Genomic DNA, 15,538 nt, shown 5'->3' with positions numbered 1-15,538 from the left:
TGGTTTACATTTTATAGATTCTGTGTGTATTTCAGGTAAAGAAATGACTCATTTCTGGCCTCTGTATGTGTTGCAGGGAGTCCATTTCGGGTCCCAGTGCGAGAGCTGGTGGATCCCAGTAAAGTGAGGTGTTCTGGTCCCGGCCTTGGAAGTGGAGTCCGGGCCCACGTGCCTCAGACCTTCACAGTAGACAGCAGCAAGGCTGGTGTGGCACCCTTAGAGGTCCAGCTGTATGGGCCCACTGGTAAGACCCCGTACACAACCCGATTTATCGTCTTATCCCTCTTCTGTCATTGAACTAATCACAGCTTAAGGCCTTCAGGGTTGGATTTATCAAGGGTGCTTTCACACCGTCCATCAGTGGTTCTCCTGAAAGTTTGCCTTCTTCCAAACATGAGTCCGGATGCACGTTAGCATTTTTTGTGAAGCTGCTAACTTGGCTGAACACACATCAGGATATGTGACTCTGGTTGCTCTTCAGGTGTGGCCGAGCCAATCAGCATCACCGACAACGGCGATGGTACTCACACAGTCAACTACACTCCTGTCAACGACGGCCCGTACACGGTGTGCGTGAAGTACGCCGACCAGGAAGTCCCTCGCAGGTCAGTAACAAAGGGATTCGAACATAAAGAGGGAGCGATCTCTTACTGGTTTGTTTCATCTCTCAAACTGTCTCCTCTCAGTCCTTTTAAGATCAAAACATTACCGGCTCATGATGCCAGTAAAGTTCGGGCCAGCGGTCCAGGTCTGAATGCATCCGGAGTGCCAGCCAGTCTGCCGGTTGAGTTCACCATCGATGCCAGAGATGCCGGAGAGGGACTGCTCACTGTTCAGATACTGGTGAGTAACAGATTCCTGTCCTGGGTTACACCTAAAAGAGTACAAAACCAGCTCAGGACCTGGCCTTCAATGCGCATTATGAATGTCTCGATTAATTTCTGTTCTGAAAACTGCAGACAAGCGATGAACCAACTAAAATTTCAAGGTGAAATATTAATTCTGATTTCGTAAATAAAGCCAATTAACAAATCTGTAACCAGGACCTTAAATAAATAATAATACCACTTATAGGGAGGCAGTGTGAGGGGACTTAAGCCAGAGAATCTACTTCATTTTCTTTAATGTAATGATTTAATCACAGATATATGAAGAGAACAAAAACACAGGCTTCAGGTTCATCAGCTCAGGACTGACTGTGACAGATGGATCTTAGACCTGGACCCTTCTAACGATCTTTCTCTTTTAACCCCTGATTCAAACCCTCCATGTGGCGTCCCGGTCCACCTTGGGGGGCTTGTTGCTGGTGCTGCAGGGTCCGGATGGGTGCAGGCGCGAGGCCTCTGTGTTTGTGGAGGACTGGGGCAGGAGGGTGTGGGAGACACATATAGTAAAGAAAACCATCCCCTTCAGTATTCATAAGAGAGACAGCGTAAGGCCTGGACTCTCCTCCATCACCCCCTCTCCCCTCACCCCTCCTTCCCTTCCCCCCTCCCCATTCACTTAAAGCAGACAGTCTAAAGAGACGGAAACGCATGTGTAGATGCATTTCTGTAAATGTGATAGCAAAAAACCTTCTGCTTCTGCTTTCTGTTAGTTTAAGAGGCTCAGTGGAGGCCAGTGAGCTCTGTCCTATTTCCAGTTTTAGTTCATTGCTTCTTTGAAGTCTGTGAATTTTATGCGCAGATAAATAAATTAGATTTTGAAAAAACAAGTTAAAACAGTCCATTTAGTCGCTGATATGGAGCTTTCAACCATATTACGTGTTAATTAGGACTAATTCAAGCCGGTGGACTCCTCATGTGATCCAGAAATGCACTTCTTTCAGATGGATAATGAAGGTGATGTGATATGACTGAAAGCTCCAGAACAGCCACTAAATGGAGAGCAGTTTCCTGTGAAGTCATTTGGAGCTAATCAGGGCAAACAGAGGAGCGTGTGTTCAGCACTCGTCCACTTAATTACTTCCTGTCTGGAGTCTTTCAGTCAGTGCACAGCTGATCAGATGAACATGTGAGTTTTATCTGCAGCAACTGAATGATTCAGCATGCATTAAGAAGAACAATGCTTTCAGTATAAATGAACAAATATTTACTTTTAAACTGAACTTTTAACAGTGACTGAACTGAACTGAACTGCAGGAAATTAAAGATGTGCAACATTTCAGATATTGACAGCAGTACTTACATTTACTACTGAAACAGAATTTAAACTGACAGTAATCTGGAAAAATATCTTTTTCTTCTGTCATTTTCTTAATGTTTTATGTGGTGAAGATGTGTTTCAGGTAGGAATTGGACTCGACATGCAGACAGGGAGTAAAGGAAAAACAGGAATTTATTGAATGTGTAATGAGGGATCTGGCAGGTGGTGAGTTAGTGAGGCACGAGGCTCTGAGGTGGACAGCGGCTCATAGACGTGCTGGAGCGCTCAGCGCAGCACTAAGCAGCAGAAACAGTCTGGTGACGAGCGTTCGGCGGTCCACGGTCTTTGTACTGTGCTGATTGTGACGAGTCCCAGCTGAGTAGGAGTCAGCTCCCAACCTCCTGGAGAACCACGCCCAGCCTCTGCCAAAAAAGGAAGCACAGGAAACGAAGGCCCACGGCTCCCCACAGCAAGAAAACCGGAGTCCTTCAAGCCACCACAGAAGAGACAGAAAGCAATAAAGAATCAATAAAACCTGCTTCTTCCAGGCTTTAAACATGCTGCCAGCTGACTGTTTGTGGTGCATGGCCTCGGCAGCCAGGGAGCTTTGCTGCAGTAACTTAGTACATGTAGTTTTGAGGTACTTTTCACTTAGTGCTATTTATGAATCTGTCTATAGATAGTGCCCCCGCCCCCCTCCTCCCTCTGTGGTCTACCTGTGAACTGACCTTCTTTCAGTTTGTCTAATGATCTAACAGTCACATGTGGTGTTCGGTTCTCCACTAACCGGAGTGCTTCGTAAACCTGCCTCCATCCATCCATCCATGCACCCCCCCGCTGCATTGAGTAGAGTTAGCTCCTGTGTGACGTCCAACAGTAAACAGTACATGTGAGTACTGTGAACACCACTGGTCTCAAACCATCAGGAGCCATCCAGGGTCTTTAGTCTGACCCGTCTCTGGATGAGAGTTTGGAGGTTGGACAGAGCTTCAGTCTGGTGTCTGCTGGTCCTGCACAGTCTGGCCTCCTGGATGGAAACCATGTTTATACACAGTGATGGACTGAGGGGTGGACAATATACGAAGGGCTCCAGCTGCATGTGGTGGGTCCAGAACGTCGTCTCAATTGATGCTGCGACCTTTAATTTGGTTTATTTCCACATGTTGAGCACCACTGCTTAAACCTTGTTGCTTTGAAAATTTTGTCCAGAACTGTGCGTGACCACAGCAGACAAAAGGCACCGATACAAAGGCTGATCTGGAATCAGATCATCCAACCAAAAGTCTCGATTCAGTGGATAGTAGCTGTTAATGTCAATGGCACATGGTACTGCAGGAGACCACTGATGGCCAGTACTTGTACTCAGTAGAACCTGAGACGTATTGACACACCGCTGACTTCCTGTCCATGTGTCTCCAGGACCCAGAGGGAAAACCCAAGAAGGCGAACATCCGAGACAACCGAGATGGGACGTACACGGTGTCCTATGTACCGGACATGACGGGACGTTACACCATCACCATCAAATATGGAGGAGATGAGATCCCGTACTCGCCGTACCGCATCCACGCGCTGCCCACCGGAGATGCCAGCAAGTGTTTGGTCACAGGTCAGACTCCGCCCATCACTGCTCCGTAAACCAATCAGACTTCATCACCTGAATGAGTCACAACATCACTGATCCTACTGTTGTTTTCCCACAGTGTCAATTGGAGGACACGGACTGGGTGAGTAAACTTTTGCCTCCATGATCGTATGAGCCAGAAATTCACTGAAAGCTTCCTGTGGTGCAATTTAATGAAGCGATGGGGCGTTTTTTCTTCGAGTGGCTCATTTTGTTTATGTTGAGTCACATTGTCACACATGTCACAGTGACATTTGTCTGAAACATACAGATTTGTAAAATACAGCAGGACACAAGAAGACCCTCAAAAACTCACGCAGTTTGTAAAGTTCAGTTTCTGAGAATCTCCGTGTTCATCATGTGGTGGAAAAGTGAGGTTTGTAACTGTGATCAGATCAGTTCAGATCTGTTTGTCAAAACAAGCACAGTCCACTGACTCCTGATCGGTCCTCCATCCTGTCAGGATCAGGCATCGGCCCGACCATCCAGATCGGAGAGGAGACGGTCATCACCGTGGACGCAAAGGCCGCTGGGAAAGGTAAAGTCACCTGTAAGGTGTCGACTCCTGACGGCGCGGAGCTGGACGTGGACGTGGTGGAGAACGCTGATGGGACCTTTGATATTTACTACACGGCTCCGGAGCCGGGGAAGTACGTCATCACCATCCGGTTTGGAGGGGAGAACATTCCCAACAGCCCCTTCCACGTGGTGGTGAGTAACCCCTCAAAGGTCATCTTCACAGGTCACCAGTCAGCATGCTGAAAATGAGCAGAACGACCACAAATATTCAACAACGTGAAGAGTTAAAATGCAGATGCTGTCGCATGTTGTGTTTTTAACATAGCGCTACCTTCACGTTTGCCAGGTGTGCGTCTTAACAAGCAGTCTGCAGTTCAAAGTACGCTCACAGGAAACGACTCTCCAGTCGGAGGATTTGATTGGTTAATGACAGTATGAAGTGAGAGTGTGGAGGCTGGGATGATGGACGGTATATTTAAAGAAAGGAACATAATTTTTACTACAATGCTAACGTGCTAAATATTAGCATCACGGTGTTCCTCCTGTTCCACCTGAAAAACTGTTTGTGCACGGAGGCAGTGTGTGTGTGTGTGTGTGTGTGTGTGTGTGTGTGTGTGTGTGTGTGTGTGTGTGTGTGTGTGTGTGTGTGTGTTCCCTAAAGGTTCTCTGTTGTTTCCTGTCAGGCGAGTGACTCCATCCCAGTAATAGAGGAACCGTGTGATAAGCTTCAGTCACAGCAGGCCTTCACTCCCTATGTGGGCTTCTCCCCTCACTGGGTACACAGTATTCTTACTGTCTACTGGGGACACAGTATTCTTACTGTCTGCTGGGGACACAGTATTCTTACTGTCTGCTGAGGACGCAGTATTCTTACTGTCTGCTGGGGACGCAGTATTCTTACTGTCTGCTGGGGACGCAGTATTCTTACTGTCTGCTGGGGACGCAGTATTCTTACTGTCTGCTGGGGACGCAGTATTCTTACTGTCTGCTGCTCACCTGCAGAAGCTGCTCTCAGACCTTCTGTCCGTCAAACTGTCCTCTTTGCCGCCCTTGTTGGATCCCTGCAGCTCTTCCTGACCCACAGTCAATAACAGCCCACATTGGCTCATAGATTTTGTGTTGGCTCAGCATGGCGCTGCATGATTCATCTGCATGATCATCTGTTCCCTGCTGGGGGGGCTGGGGGGGTGGGGGCTGGTTTCACGCAGACTGGATTCTGTTCCAGATTCCAGATCAGTTGAAGTTCATCTCAGCAGAGAAGCTGCAGCATGAATCGACAGCTCAAAGCTGTGCAGAAAACATTTTATTTTGGATTCATTTTGGATTATTTTTATTGATTGTTTTTAATTTATTAGCGTACAGTATTAAACGTGTTTATGTAGCAGCTCAGCTCAGACAGACAGAAAGGACATCTCGTCTAACTGGTTTAGGACCAGTCTAAATCTTGGTGTACCCAGTCCCTGATGCTCTCTCAGCCTCTCTACCATCCTGCTGTGCTTCCTCTTCCTCCTCCTCCTCCTCTCTCTGGATGAAATCCCAGAGTTACCAGCATGGCACCACTAACAGTCCTCCCCTCTGGCTCTGGTTTAGGCCACCGATGATCCCATCAGCCCCGTGGACGGGATGGAGCCGATGCTCCGCCCCTTCAGTCTGGTCATTCCCTTCACTGTGCAGAAAGGAGAGATCACAGGTGAGAGTTCTGTCCACAGGTTGCTCTTTGAGAGGAACAGGTAAGATTTCAGTTCTCTGAGAAAAGAGTGAAGCTTTATTCGCCTTCCTGTTTATATTGACTGATGATGATGGTGAAAATATTGAACTGTGAGGATTGCAGCTTTATTTATTTAGCTTAGTCTGTGCAGCAGTCGACACCCTCTGTCCTAGTTTATTTACAGCGGTGGATTAATCCACAGTTGGTGCTCTCTGGATGTGAGACTGAGTCAAATAAACGACGATGTAAAGATCTTTTATTTATGGGATGTCATTTCATGATAGGTTAACAACTATTGTTTTTGTATTTTGCACTCCAGGTGAAGTACGAATGCCGTCCGGTCGAACCGCCTGTCCTCACATCACCGACAACAAGGACGGCACCGTCACCGTGAAATACTCCCCGACAGAGCGAGGCCTACACGAGATGGACATCAAGTATGATGGAAACCATATCCCAGGTGACACCCCAGCATGCACTCGATTTACTTCATATGCTTTTTTCTCAGGATGGAGCAACAGGGATCGATTCAGTCAGAGGCCTTTGGAAACAAACAGACCAGTATCATCAGCAAAAGTTTGACTTTAGGGTGAATCTGTTTCCTAAACTCTGGCTGCACTTTATCAGTCTGTCCTGGTCTCAATGGTCCTGCTGTGTTTTCTCTGTTCCAGGAAGTCCACTCCAGTTCTATGTTGATGCCATTAACAGCGGTCATGTGACGGCGTACGGTCCTGGTCTGAGTCACGGCACGGTGAACAGACCGGCCACCTTCACTATCGTTACTAAAGATGCTGGAGAAGGTATCAGTGCCATAACATATTAAACTGTCAGTGATTTTTAACCTGTACTGATTGAAGTAGTGCTGTGGACATTATACTAAATTTCCTGTGTGAGATGTAGCACAGGTGATGTGACCCCCGCCCATAGTTTTTACCTCCTCTTTATCAGGGACCGGCCTTTATTAGTTTGTCTGTCTCTGCAGGTGGTCTCTCTCTGGCTGTTGAAGGTCCCTCTAAAGCAGAGATCAGCTGTAAAGACAACAAAGATGGGACCTGTACTGTGTCCTACCTGCCCACCGCACCTGGAGATTACAACATCATCGTCAAGTTTGATGACAAACACATCCCCGGCAGCCCCTTCACGGCCAAGATCACCGGTACTAAAACTCTGTGTGTGTATGGAAGGTCAGAAAGAACCTGAACAGAAAACTGATATAATGGGGATTGATCAGGCCAATCAATTCCTGATCGGTTCTATTAGGTCAGCACTGGTGCTGACACCAAACTGATGGGTTACAGTATCCACACATGTAGACCATTCTTCTCCTAACTTCCTTCCTTCCTTTTCAGTCGGCTGTAGCAGATGGAGGTGGAGGTCCATCATTTTCCTTCAGCTGAAGTCACACAGTTATTTATTTAGCTGAACGTGTTTCAAAAGCTATTTAGCTGTAATTTATTCATTGATGTGAGAGTTTTCTGCCTAAACTGTGAAAACGTCTTTTCAGTGTTGAGAAAATTTGATCTTGAATTTGACTCTGGTTGTGATTGCATGTGAGTTACACTACCTAAATAAAACCCAACCTTTTCATAGGTTTCCCATTTTGTAATTTCATTAAATCATTTTCTCGGCGTATTGTATAAAACTATGAAAGAATTGTCTGTAACGTCTCTAGACCAAAGCAGAACCAGTTGAGCTGGTTATTACTTGTTTTGATGTGATTCGATCGATCTCCAGGTGACGACTCCATGAGGACGTCTCAGCTTAATGTCGGCACAGCAACAGACGTTTCCTTAAAGATCACGGAGACGGACCTGAGCAGCCTGATGGCGAGCATCAGGGCGCCATCTGGAAACGAGGAGCCGTGTCTGCTGAAGAGGCTGCCCAACAGACACATCGGTCAGTCTTTACTGCTCAAAGCTTCCATCCAGGTTCAAGTTTTCATTAAGGAAATACCTCAAACTGTTTCTTTGAGTTAATAAACTTCTGGTGTGGAATGGAAATTCTTCTTTTTAAACATCTTATTTGTAGGACTTAGGTAGATACTGTATAACATGAAGACACCAAGTAGACAAATGAAACCTTCCAGCATCAGTCCGACAGAAACAGTCAGTCAGTCAAATGAAAGAACAGATCTCCAGGTCTGAAATGGTTCCTCCTGCCTGCAGGGATCTCGTTCACACCAAAGGAAGTGGGCGAACACGTGGTGAGCGTGAAGAAGAATGGCAAACATGTGACCAACAGTCCATTTAAGATCATGGTGGGTCAGTCGGAGATCGGAGATGCCAGTAAGGTGAAGGTTTACGGTCAGGGGCTGGTGGAGGGTCAGACCTTCGAGGTGGCAGAGTTCATCGTCGACACGAGGAACGCAGGTAAGATGAACACCTTCCTACAGGAAGTTCACTGCTTGTTCACATGGTCTTCCTCAGCAGATGGAGGCAAATCAATCGTGAACTGACGAGAACATTTTGTCTCAGTTTTGGAAAAGTAATTAAAAAAATTGATAAATGATTACATAAACTGGATAATTAAAAAATTAAACTTCCTCCAGGTAAAGTTAGTTCTTAGAGATCAGACTCTTGACTTTCTCCACTGAGGAACAATTCTGGAACATTAATTCGAGTATTTGTGACAGTAAGTCAGAATAAAACACTCATTCGTGTCATGTTTGAGTTAATAAAATGTCTTTTGGTTGGATAATTTTTCCACTGAAACAGAATATTTGTATTTCCTATTGATTTTTATTTGAACCTCACCTCTTCCTCATCTTCCTCTCTGCTCTCAGGTTATGGAGGTCTGGGTCTGTCCATCGAGGGTCCGAGTAAAGTGGACATTAACTGTGAGGATGTGGAGGACGGGACGTGTAAAGTCACCTACTGTCCAACTGAACCTGGAAACTACATCATCAACATCAAGTTCGCTGACCAACATGTCCCGGGTACAACCCGTCAGACGTATGGAGGATTTACTCTCGTACAGGTTCTGCCTCCATGTTTCTTTAACGTCGCGATGTTTCCGTCTGAACAGGAAGTCCGTTCACAGTGAAGGTGTTCGGAGAGGGCAGGATGAAGGAGAGCATCACCAGGAAGCGTCAGGCTCCCTCCATCGCCACTGTGGGCAGCACCTGTGACCTCAACCTCAAGATACCAGGTGAGCTGTGACATCACCGTCTCCTCCACCCGCCTTCTCTGCCTCTCTGTTTCCTCCTCTTCACCTCCTTCTCTTTGTCCCTCCTTTTCCTCCTTCCTCCCTGCTCCTCGGCGCTGCTTTCAGGGAACTGGTTTCACATGGTTTCGGCTCAGGAGCGCCTGACTCGCACCTTCACGCGCAGCAGTCACACCTACACCCGGACCGAGCGGACGGAGATCAGCAAGACTCGAGCGGGGGAGACGAAGAGGGAGGTCCGTGTGGAGGAGAGCACGCAGGTGGGAGGAGAGCCCTTCAGAGACGTGTTCGGAGACTTCCTGGGACGAGAGAGTCTGAGCGGATTCAACGGCATGCCGGCGGGCGGACGGCCGCCGCTGCAGGACGGTGTGTGTGGACGAGTGTGTGTTCTTGTGTCTAACTGTGTTGAAACTGTGACAGGTTTTCAGTGTGTGTGCAAGTGTGTGCGCTGATGAACTGACACAGACTGAGTGTCTGTTACTTCTAACCCGAGTCTGCACGCTGACGTTGTGGTTTTGATGCACTGAAGGTTCCTGCGCTCTCCAATGTTTGAATGTTAATCTCTACATTTCAGCGGTGGTGGAAGAAGAACTCAGATCATTTACTGCAGTAAAAGTACTAATACCACAATGTGAAAGTACTCCACTACCAGTAAAGTGTCCCTGTCAGTGTGTTTCTATCTGCTGTCTGTGGATTCATGTTCCTGCTGCATTCATGTGTTCATTCATGTTCCTGCTGTAGATGTTTCACCTGGAGCTCATTGAACTAATTGAACTCATTGAGCTAAAAAAAAAAAAACAGTATTTAGTTCAAGTCAGCTGTTAAGGTTTGGGGTTGAGGGGTTTAGGTTTCGGGGTGAGGGTACCTCTTTGGACGAGGAGTTACACTGAAGTTTATTTTAGCTTGATCATGTTCACATTGTGAAAGTGGTTTGTTTCCTACTCATGTGTCAATCAGTTTTGTGTGCATTTACTTTTTCATCATTAATTTTTTAGTATTTATTTTCATACATAAAGGCCTAAAGTCTGGAAAGATACTGTTACTGGTAAACATGTCTTTGGGTCTCTGTAGCATCAGACAACGTGAAAACTCGAGTCTTGAAGCATGTTGTACCAAACTCAGCTGATCACTAACGAAAACACTCACAGACTGTTAACTCTAACCGTCAGCAGAACCCAGCAGGAGAAATCATCTGATCCGAGTCTTTCCCTCCATCCTCCTCCTCCCTCTCAGGTGAGGCAGGTAACCAGGAGATGACCGCTCAGGTGACGAGTCCTGGAGGAAAGACAGAGGACGCAGAGATCATTAAGGGAGAGGACAGCACCTACAGTGTCCGCTTCATCCCTCAGGAGATGGGAGCTCATACTGTTAATGTCAAATATCGGGGCCAACACGTCCCCGGGAGCCCCTTCCAGTTCACTGTGGGGCCCCTGGGAGAAGGAGGAGCCCACAAGGTCCGAGCAGGAGGAACCGGCCTGGACCGAGGAGTGGCAGGGATCCCAGGTGGGCTGGAAAAAGATTTCCCCCTCTTCCTCTGTCCTTTTCTTCCTGTATTCCCTCCTCTTCTTCTTCTCTGTCCTCCATTCCCTCCTCTCCCTTTCCCTTCTTCCTCCTTCCTCCTCTTCTTTCTCATTATCCTCTTTCGTTCCTTTCTTTTTTGTTGTTTTTTTGTTCAAATCAAAGGCAGCATTTTACATGTTGATGCCACTCGTCCACCACATGTCGGCAGAACGATGCTGATAAATGTGAGACGTTTTCTTGGTTTTCAGCTGAGTTCAGTATCTGGACCAGAGAGGCCGGAGCTGGAGGTTTATCCATCGCTGTGGAGGGACCAAGCAAGGCTGAGATCACCTTTGAAGACAGGAAGGATGGATCCTGTGGAGTTGCCTATGTGGTTCAGGAGCCTGGTGAGACTCTAACACAGACTCTAGATCAGGTTGGATCCCTTATCGACATATTAAGTGGCCTGAGTGCACAGGTTTATGTAAAAAAGGTCACAAGCTGGATGTCCACAGACTGAAGTGTCCCACGCAGAGAGAACATTTCAGGCGGAGTACCACAAGGCTGAACTTTTGGTCCTCTGCTTATCATTTTTATGTACTGCCACCACAGACCTGATGTTCATCGATATGCCGACACTCAACTGTATTTAACTGCTGATCCTGAGCTACAGAGGAACAGGAGACTTATGAACGTGGCAGGATAATGATATAAAACCATAATATTGTCATAATATTCCTTCTCTCTAGGTGACTATGAGGTTTCCATTAAGTTCAATGATGAGCACATCCCAGACTCTCCGTTCATCGTGCCCATCGCCACTCTATCTGATGATGCTCGCCGCCTCACCATCACCAGCCTGCAGGTGAGAACACGTCCTCAAAACCTTTGCCGAGGTCCATAAAACAGTTTCTGTGGAGCCATCCGAGGTCACTGATGTATAAATCCTGTGATGTGTCATCTGCTGTATTACAGGTGACATTTTGATTCGCTGTGAACACATTTATTATTAGTGTCTGACTGGATGCTCTATACTGACAGAGTGTATTTCTGTGCTCGTATGTGTAGAAATGTATCTCTGCTATCTTCTTCTTTTAACTATAGCTCAATATATTTGGCCTTTGACCTTTGTGGATAAGACTGGAGCTTCAGTTCTCATCACCTCACGCCACATTTTCAGCTGAGCCTGTAGTTTACAAACAGATTGTCAGAAAAGCTCTTATCATTATTATTATTATTTATTTTATTATAATTGTATTGTAATTATTGTATTTGCAATATTTGTATTCCTGTTTCCAGACAAACCAATCAAAAATAGCAATTGGATAAAGAAAGTGCAGTTAGCTTTGGTTAGCCATTGATCAGATTCCTATTTTATACTCCCAATAAAATCACTGAATTCACTTTTTGTTTTTTACACTTAATCACAGTTTTTTGAGTTCATTGAACATGATCTAAAGATTCTAATGTGTGAATGGAAGAATTAGTGACATTTACAGCAGGCCATAAAGTTAAAGATAAAACCCTCCTTTTTCCTCTTTCTTCATCTGTTCTTTGTCAGGAAATGGGTCTGAAAGTTGGGCAGGAGGCTTCCTTTGCTGTACAGCTGAACGGAGCCAGAGGGCTGATAGATGCTAAGATCCACACACCTTCAGGAGCCATAGAGGAGTGTTACATCACTGAGCTGGACGGTGAGATGCTCATTCACATGATCACATGATGTAAAAACACAGCAGTAATACTAACCGCAGTGAAACGTATTTCCTTGTCTCAGTTAAAGACTATATTACATATGGAGTACCACAAGGTTCAAGTCTGGGTCCACTGTGTTTTTGTCATCATCGATTATGTGCATCGCTATGCAGATGACACCGAGCTCTACACAGCTGTTGATTCTAATGATCAAAGCCTTATTTACTGGTGTGACACCTAAGAGCTTGACTATCTGCAGATGACCTGGAATTGCCTTCAACGAAATCAGGACAGAATAGAGAGCAAAAGTATTGTAAAGAGGAATTATTATATACTTATATACTTATACTGCGTTTAAGTAGACACATTACAATATGACAATAGAAAATCAGAATAAACTGTCAGAACCCATTATGATTTTTTTATTGACGTGTTTCTACAGACCAACATGCGATCAGATTCATCCCGAGGGAAAATGGAGTTCATTCTATCGATGTTCGTTTCAATGGAAGCCACGTTCCTGGCAGTCCCTTCAAGATCCGAGTGGGAGAACCAGGACAGGTCGGAGATCCCGGCATGGTGTCTGCCTTCGGACCGGGACTGGAGGGAGGAACCACTGGTAAAAATACAGTCCTTAAAAATGGCTTAATTTCAAAGTCAATGAAAGAGATAATTTGGTTCTCATGGGTGTTCGTTGTGTCCGTGTCCTTTAGGCGTGGCGTCAGAGTTTATTGTGAACACGTGTAATGCCGGCTCAGGAGCTTTGTCTGTGACCATTGACGGACCGTCAAAGGTGAAGATGGACTGTCAGGAGTGTCCTGAGGGCTACAAAGTGTCCTACACACCCATGGCTCCTGGAAACTACCTGATCTCCATCAAGTATGGAGGACCCCAGCACATCGTAGGCAGCCCCTTCAAGGCCAAAGTCTCAGGTGGGTCAGTGGACCACTGAACCTATTATTGTGGTCAGAGACGAAATGGCCCATGGATGTTATACTCTGGTGTCATGACAGCCAGATGCCCAGAACAATGGAAAATGTGCTAGCTCATTTAGGCTAATGAAACTCCAAATCTGACCACAGTTAGAGGGGATGTCCATGTACTTTCAGAGATACAGTGCATGTGAAGTAGGTTTGCTGATATTCCTTTGGATCTCTGTGCAGGACCTCGTCTGTCCGGTGGACACAGTCTGCATGAGACATCGTCTGTTCTCGTGGAAACTGTCAGCAAGTCATCAGCGATGGGAGGGGCTTTTGCCTCCTTACCCAAATTCTCCTCAGACGCCAGTAAAGTCATCTCCAGAGGTGCCGGCCTGTCGAAGGCCTTCGTAGGTCAGAAGAACACGTTCACAGTCGACTGCAGCAAAGCAGGTGAGGAAGAACTCTTCAGACAGGAAACCCTCGTTCTTGATCTGCAACATAAAAATGGATCATCGTTTGACTGATGTCTTTGTTGTTGACTCTGCAGGCACCAACATGTTGATGGTGGGTGTTCACGGGCCGAAGACGCCCTGTGAGGAGGTGTACGTCAAACATATGGGCAACAGGATGTACAACGTCACGTACACTGTCAAAGAACAAGGCAGCTACATCCTCATCGTCAAATGGGGGGATGAGAACGTCCCCGGAAGTCCCTTCCACGTCACCGTCCCTTAAAAGTGAACTCTTCATCTCTATGTCCATCTCTCTGCTGCAGCTCCTCATCCTGCCCGTCCTGATGCACTGAAGGCACAAAGACTCTTCACTTCCTGTTTAAGTGGACAGTTTTCACGCTCTGTGCCAAATTTTGCATTCACTTCATTCTCTTCTTTGTGTTTCTTGGAGACACTCGCCGCTTGCGTCAGCAGCCGTTGTATTTTGTTGCCATTTCTGAAAATTACAGCAAAGCTTCAGTTCCAGACGAGACACCGTGTTTGTCTGACTGATGGTGCAGGAATCACTTTGAAAAGAGACTGTTTGAAATGTGAAGCGCTAACATGTTGAACATGAAAACAATCCTCGGAGGCTGTTTCTGAATGACGTCGCGTCACACCAGCATTTATAAATCAACTTCAAACTGTGTCAATTTTAGCTGTTGACCAATTGCAAACAGCCTTGACAGTGCTCACCAAACCAGAAGATATTAGCATATTAGCACATTAGCACATTAGCTGCCTAATGCAAACAAGACTTAACTTGTGCACAAAAAATAATATCTACTGTGGATCTCGTTTGCACAATATCTAACTGAAATATAACCTTTCTAAGTCCGAATCTTGTCCAACCAAAGCGAATATAATGTGATATAATCAGAGCCGAGGACAGAAATCAATCACCTCGAGGACTTCAGGGACGAGCTGAAGTGTTAATTAATCTTTAACTCTGACTCAGATTAAGTGAAAGACAATCTTCCCTTCACGATGATGATGATGATCGTGATGAATTCAATCATTTGGACAAAACCAAACAAAAACCAAAGACTCTTCGAGATGTTTCGGGGTTTTGTAAAAACTGGTTTGGGTTTTTTCAGCCTGGAATAGAAGCAGCTGGTTTCACGTGACGTCTGTAACTGGTCAAAACTGTGTGTTGTGATGGTGTTTTCCCACAAAGCTGAGGTGATGATGGACATCAGGACAAGCTGTGCTGTGACTTTACTACGAGAAAAAAACCTTTTATTTATTCTCTTTTTTCCCTCGTTTGATTTTCTTTGACAGAAAATGGTCTTATTGTTGAGAGCAGGTGATGAGGTTGAAGTTCTGTCCTGAATGATGATTCAGATTTTTTTTACCACAGGAAGAAGTGCAGTGAAACACAGCGATGTTGCAATGATAAGATATTACAGAGTGACATTTTATAGTGATTTTGTATGTATCAAAGATGAATGAATGACATGAATTTTACTGTTTGATATGTTAACCTTCATTCTGGCAAGATTGTGCAGGCATAATAAAAGTTTATTCGCTAACTTGCCACAAAGAGCGGCGGCTGGTCCTCCGATGTTTGTTTGATTTCAATGAAACCCCAGAACAGTGATTCTCAACGACCGGTCCGTGACCTGCTGCCGGTCCACTCGGTGATGGTTCCTGGGTTCCTGTGGTCTGAGAGGAACCGACCAACCGTCCACACCAGAGACGCCTCCACCAGCGGCCTGCAGGGAGCAGTGAGGCCCAGTTTGTCCTGAGGGTGGCGCTGCAGGAACAGTCATGGAGT

At 46.0% G+C, this 15,538-nt stretch overlaps 1 protein-coding gene across 7 annotated transcripts in view; it reads left to right on the top strand.

The window, feature by feature from the left end:
* The window catches only part of LOC139350665 (filamin-C-like), a 40,668-nt gene extending 25,364 nt beyond the window's left edge, over positions 1–15,304 (top strand). For 2 of the 7 annotated variants that reach the window (XM_070992175.1, XM_070992177.1), the window contains 25 exons: positions 77–244; positions 482–605; positions 687–843; positions 1,316–1,432; positions 3,565–3,754; positions 3,849–3,872; positions 4,233–4,480; positions 4,972–5,064; positions 5,879–5,978; positions 6,316–6,456; positions 6,668–6,796; positions 6,979–7,152; positions 7,731–7,892; positions 8,162–8,365; positions 8,779–8,931; positions 9,021–9,143; positions 9,267–9,524; positions 10,392–10,661; positions 10,928–11,065; positions 11,408–11,523; positions 12,220–12,349; positions 12,793–12,969; positions 13,064–13,282; positions 13,514–13,720; positions 13,818–15,304. In XM_070992175.1, the coding sequence (XP_070848276.1) occupies positions 77–244; positions 482–605; positions 687–843; positions 1,316–1,432; positions 3,565–3,754; positions 3,849–3,872; positions 4,233–4,480; positions 4,972–5,064; positions 5,879–5,978; positions 6,316–6,456; positions 6,668–6,796; positions 6,979–7,152; positions 7,731–7,892; positions 8,162–8,365; positions 8,779–8,931; positions 9,021–9,143; positions 9,267–9,524; positions 10,392–10,661; positions 10,928–11,065; positions 11,408–11,523; positions 12,220–12,349; positions 12,793–12,969; positions 13,064–13,282; positions 13,514–13,720; positions 13,818–14,005 (4,010 nt within the window). In that variant the 3' untranslated portion in view covers positions 14,006–15,304. The remainder of the gene's footprint in view (positions 1–76; positions 245–481; positions 606–686; positions 844–1,315; positions 1,433–3,564; positions 3,755–3,848; positions 3,873–4,232; positions 4,481–4,971; positions 5,065–5,878; positions 5,979–6,315; positions 6,457–6,667; positions 6,797–6,978; positions 7,153–7,730; positions 7,893–8,161; positions 8,366–8,778; positions 8,932–9,020; positions 9,144–9,266; positions 9,525–10,391; positions 10,662–10,927; positions 11,066–11,407; positions 11,524–12,219; positions 12,350–12,792; positions 12,970–13,063; positions 13,283–13,513; positions 13,721–13,817) is intronic. The other 5 variants (XM_070992178.1, XM_070992176.1, XM_070992181.1 and 2 more) reach the window with 4 other exon arrangements.
* Positions 15,305–15,538: the final 234 nt, after the last annotated feature.

Source organism: Chaetodon trifascialis, chromosome 22, assembly GCF_039877785.1.
Source record: "Chaetodon trifascialis isolate fChaTrf1 chromosome 22, fChaTrf1.hap1, whole genome shotgun sequence".
NCBI lineage: Eukaryota > Metazoa > Chordata > Actinopteri > Chaetodontiformes > Chaetodontidae > Chaetodon > Chaetodon trifascialis.
The sequence above is the reverse complement of the archived record's forward strand: the minus strand, read 5'-3'. Positions and strand labels throughout refer to the sequence as shown.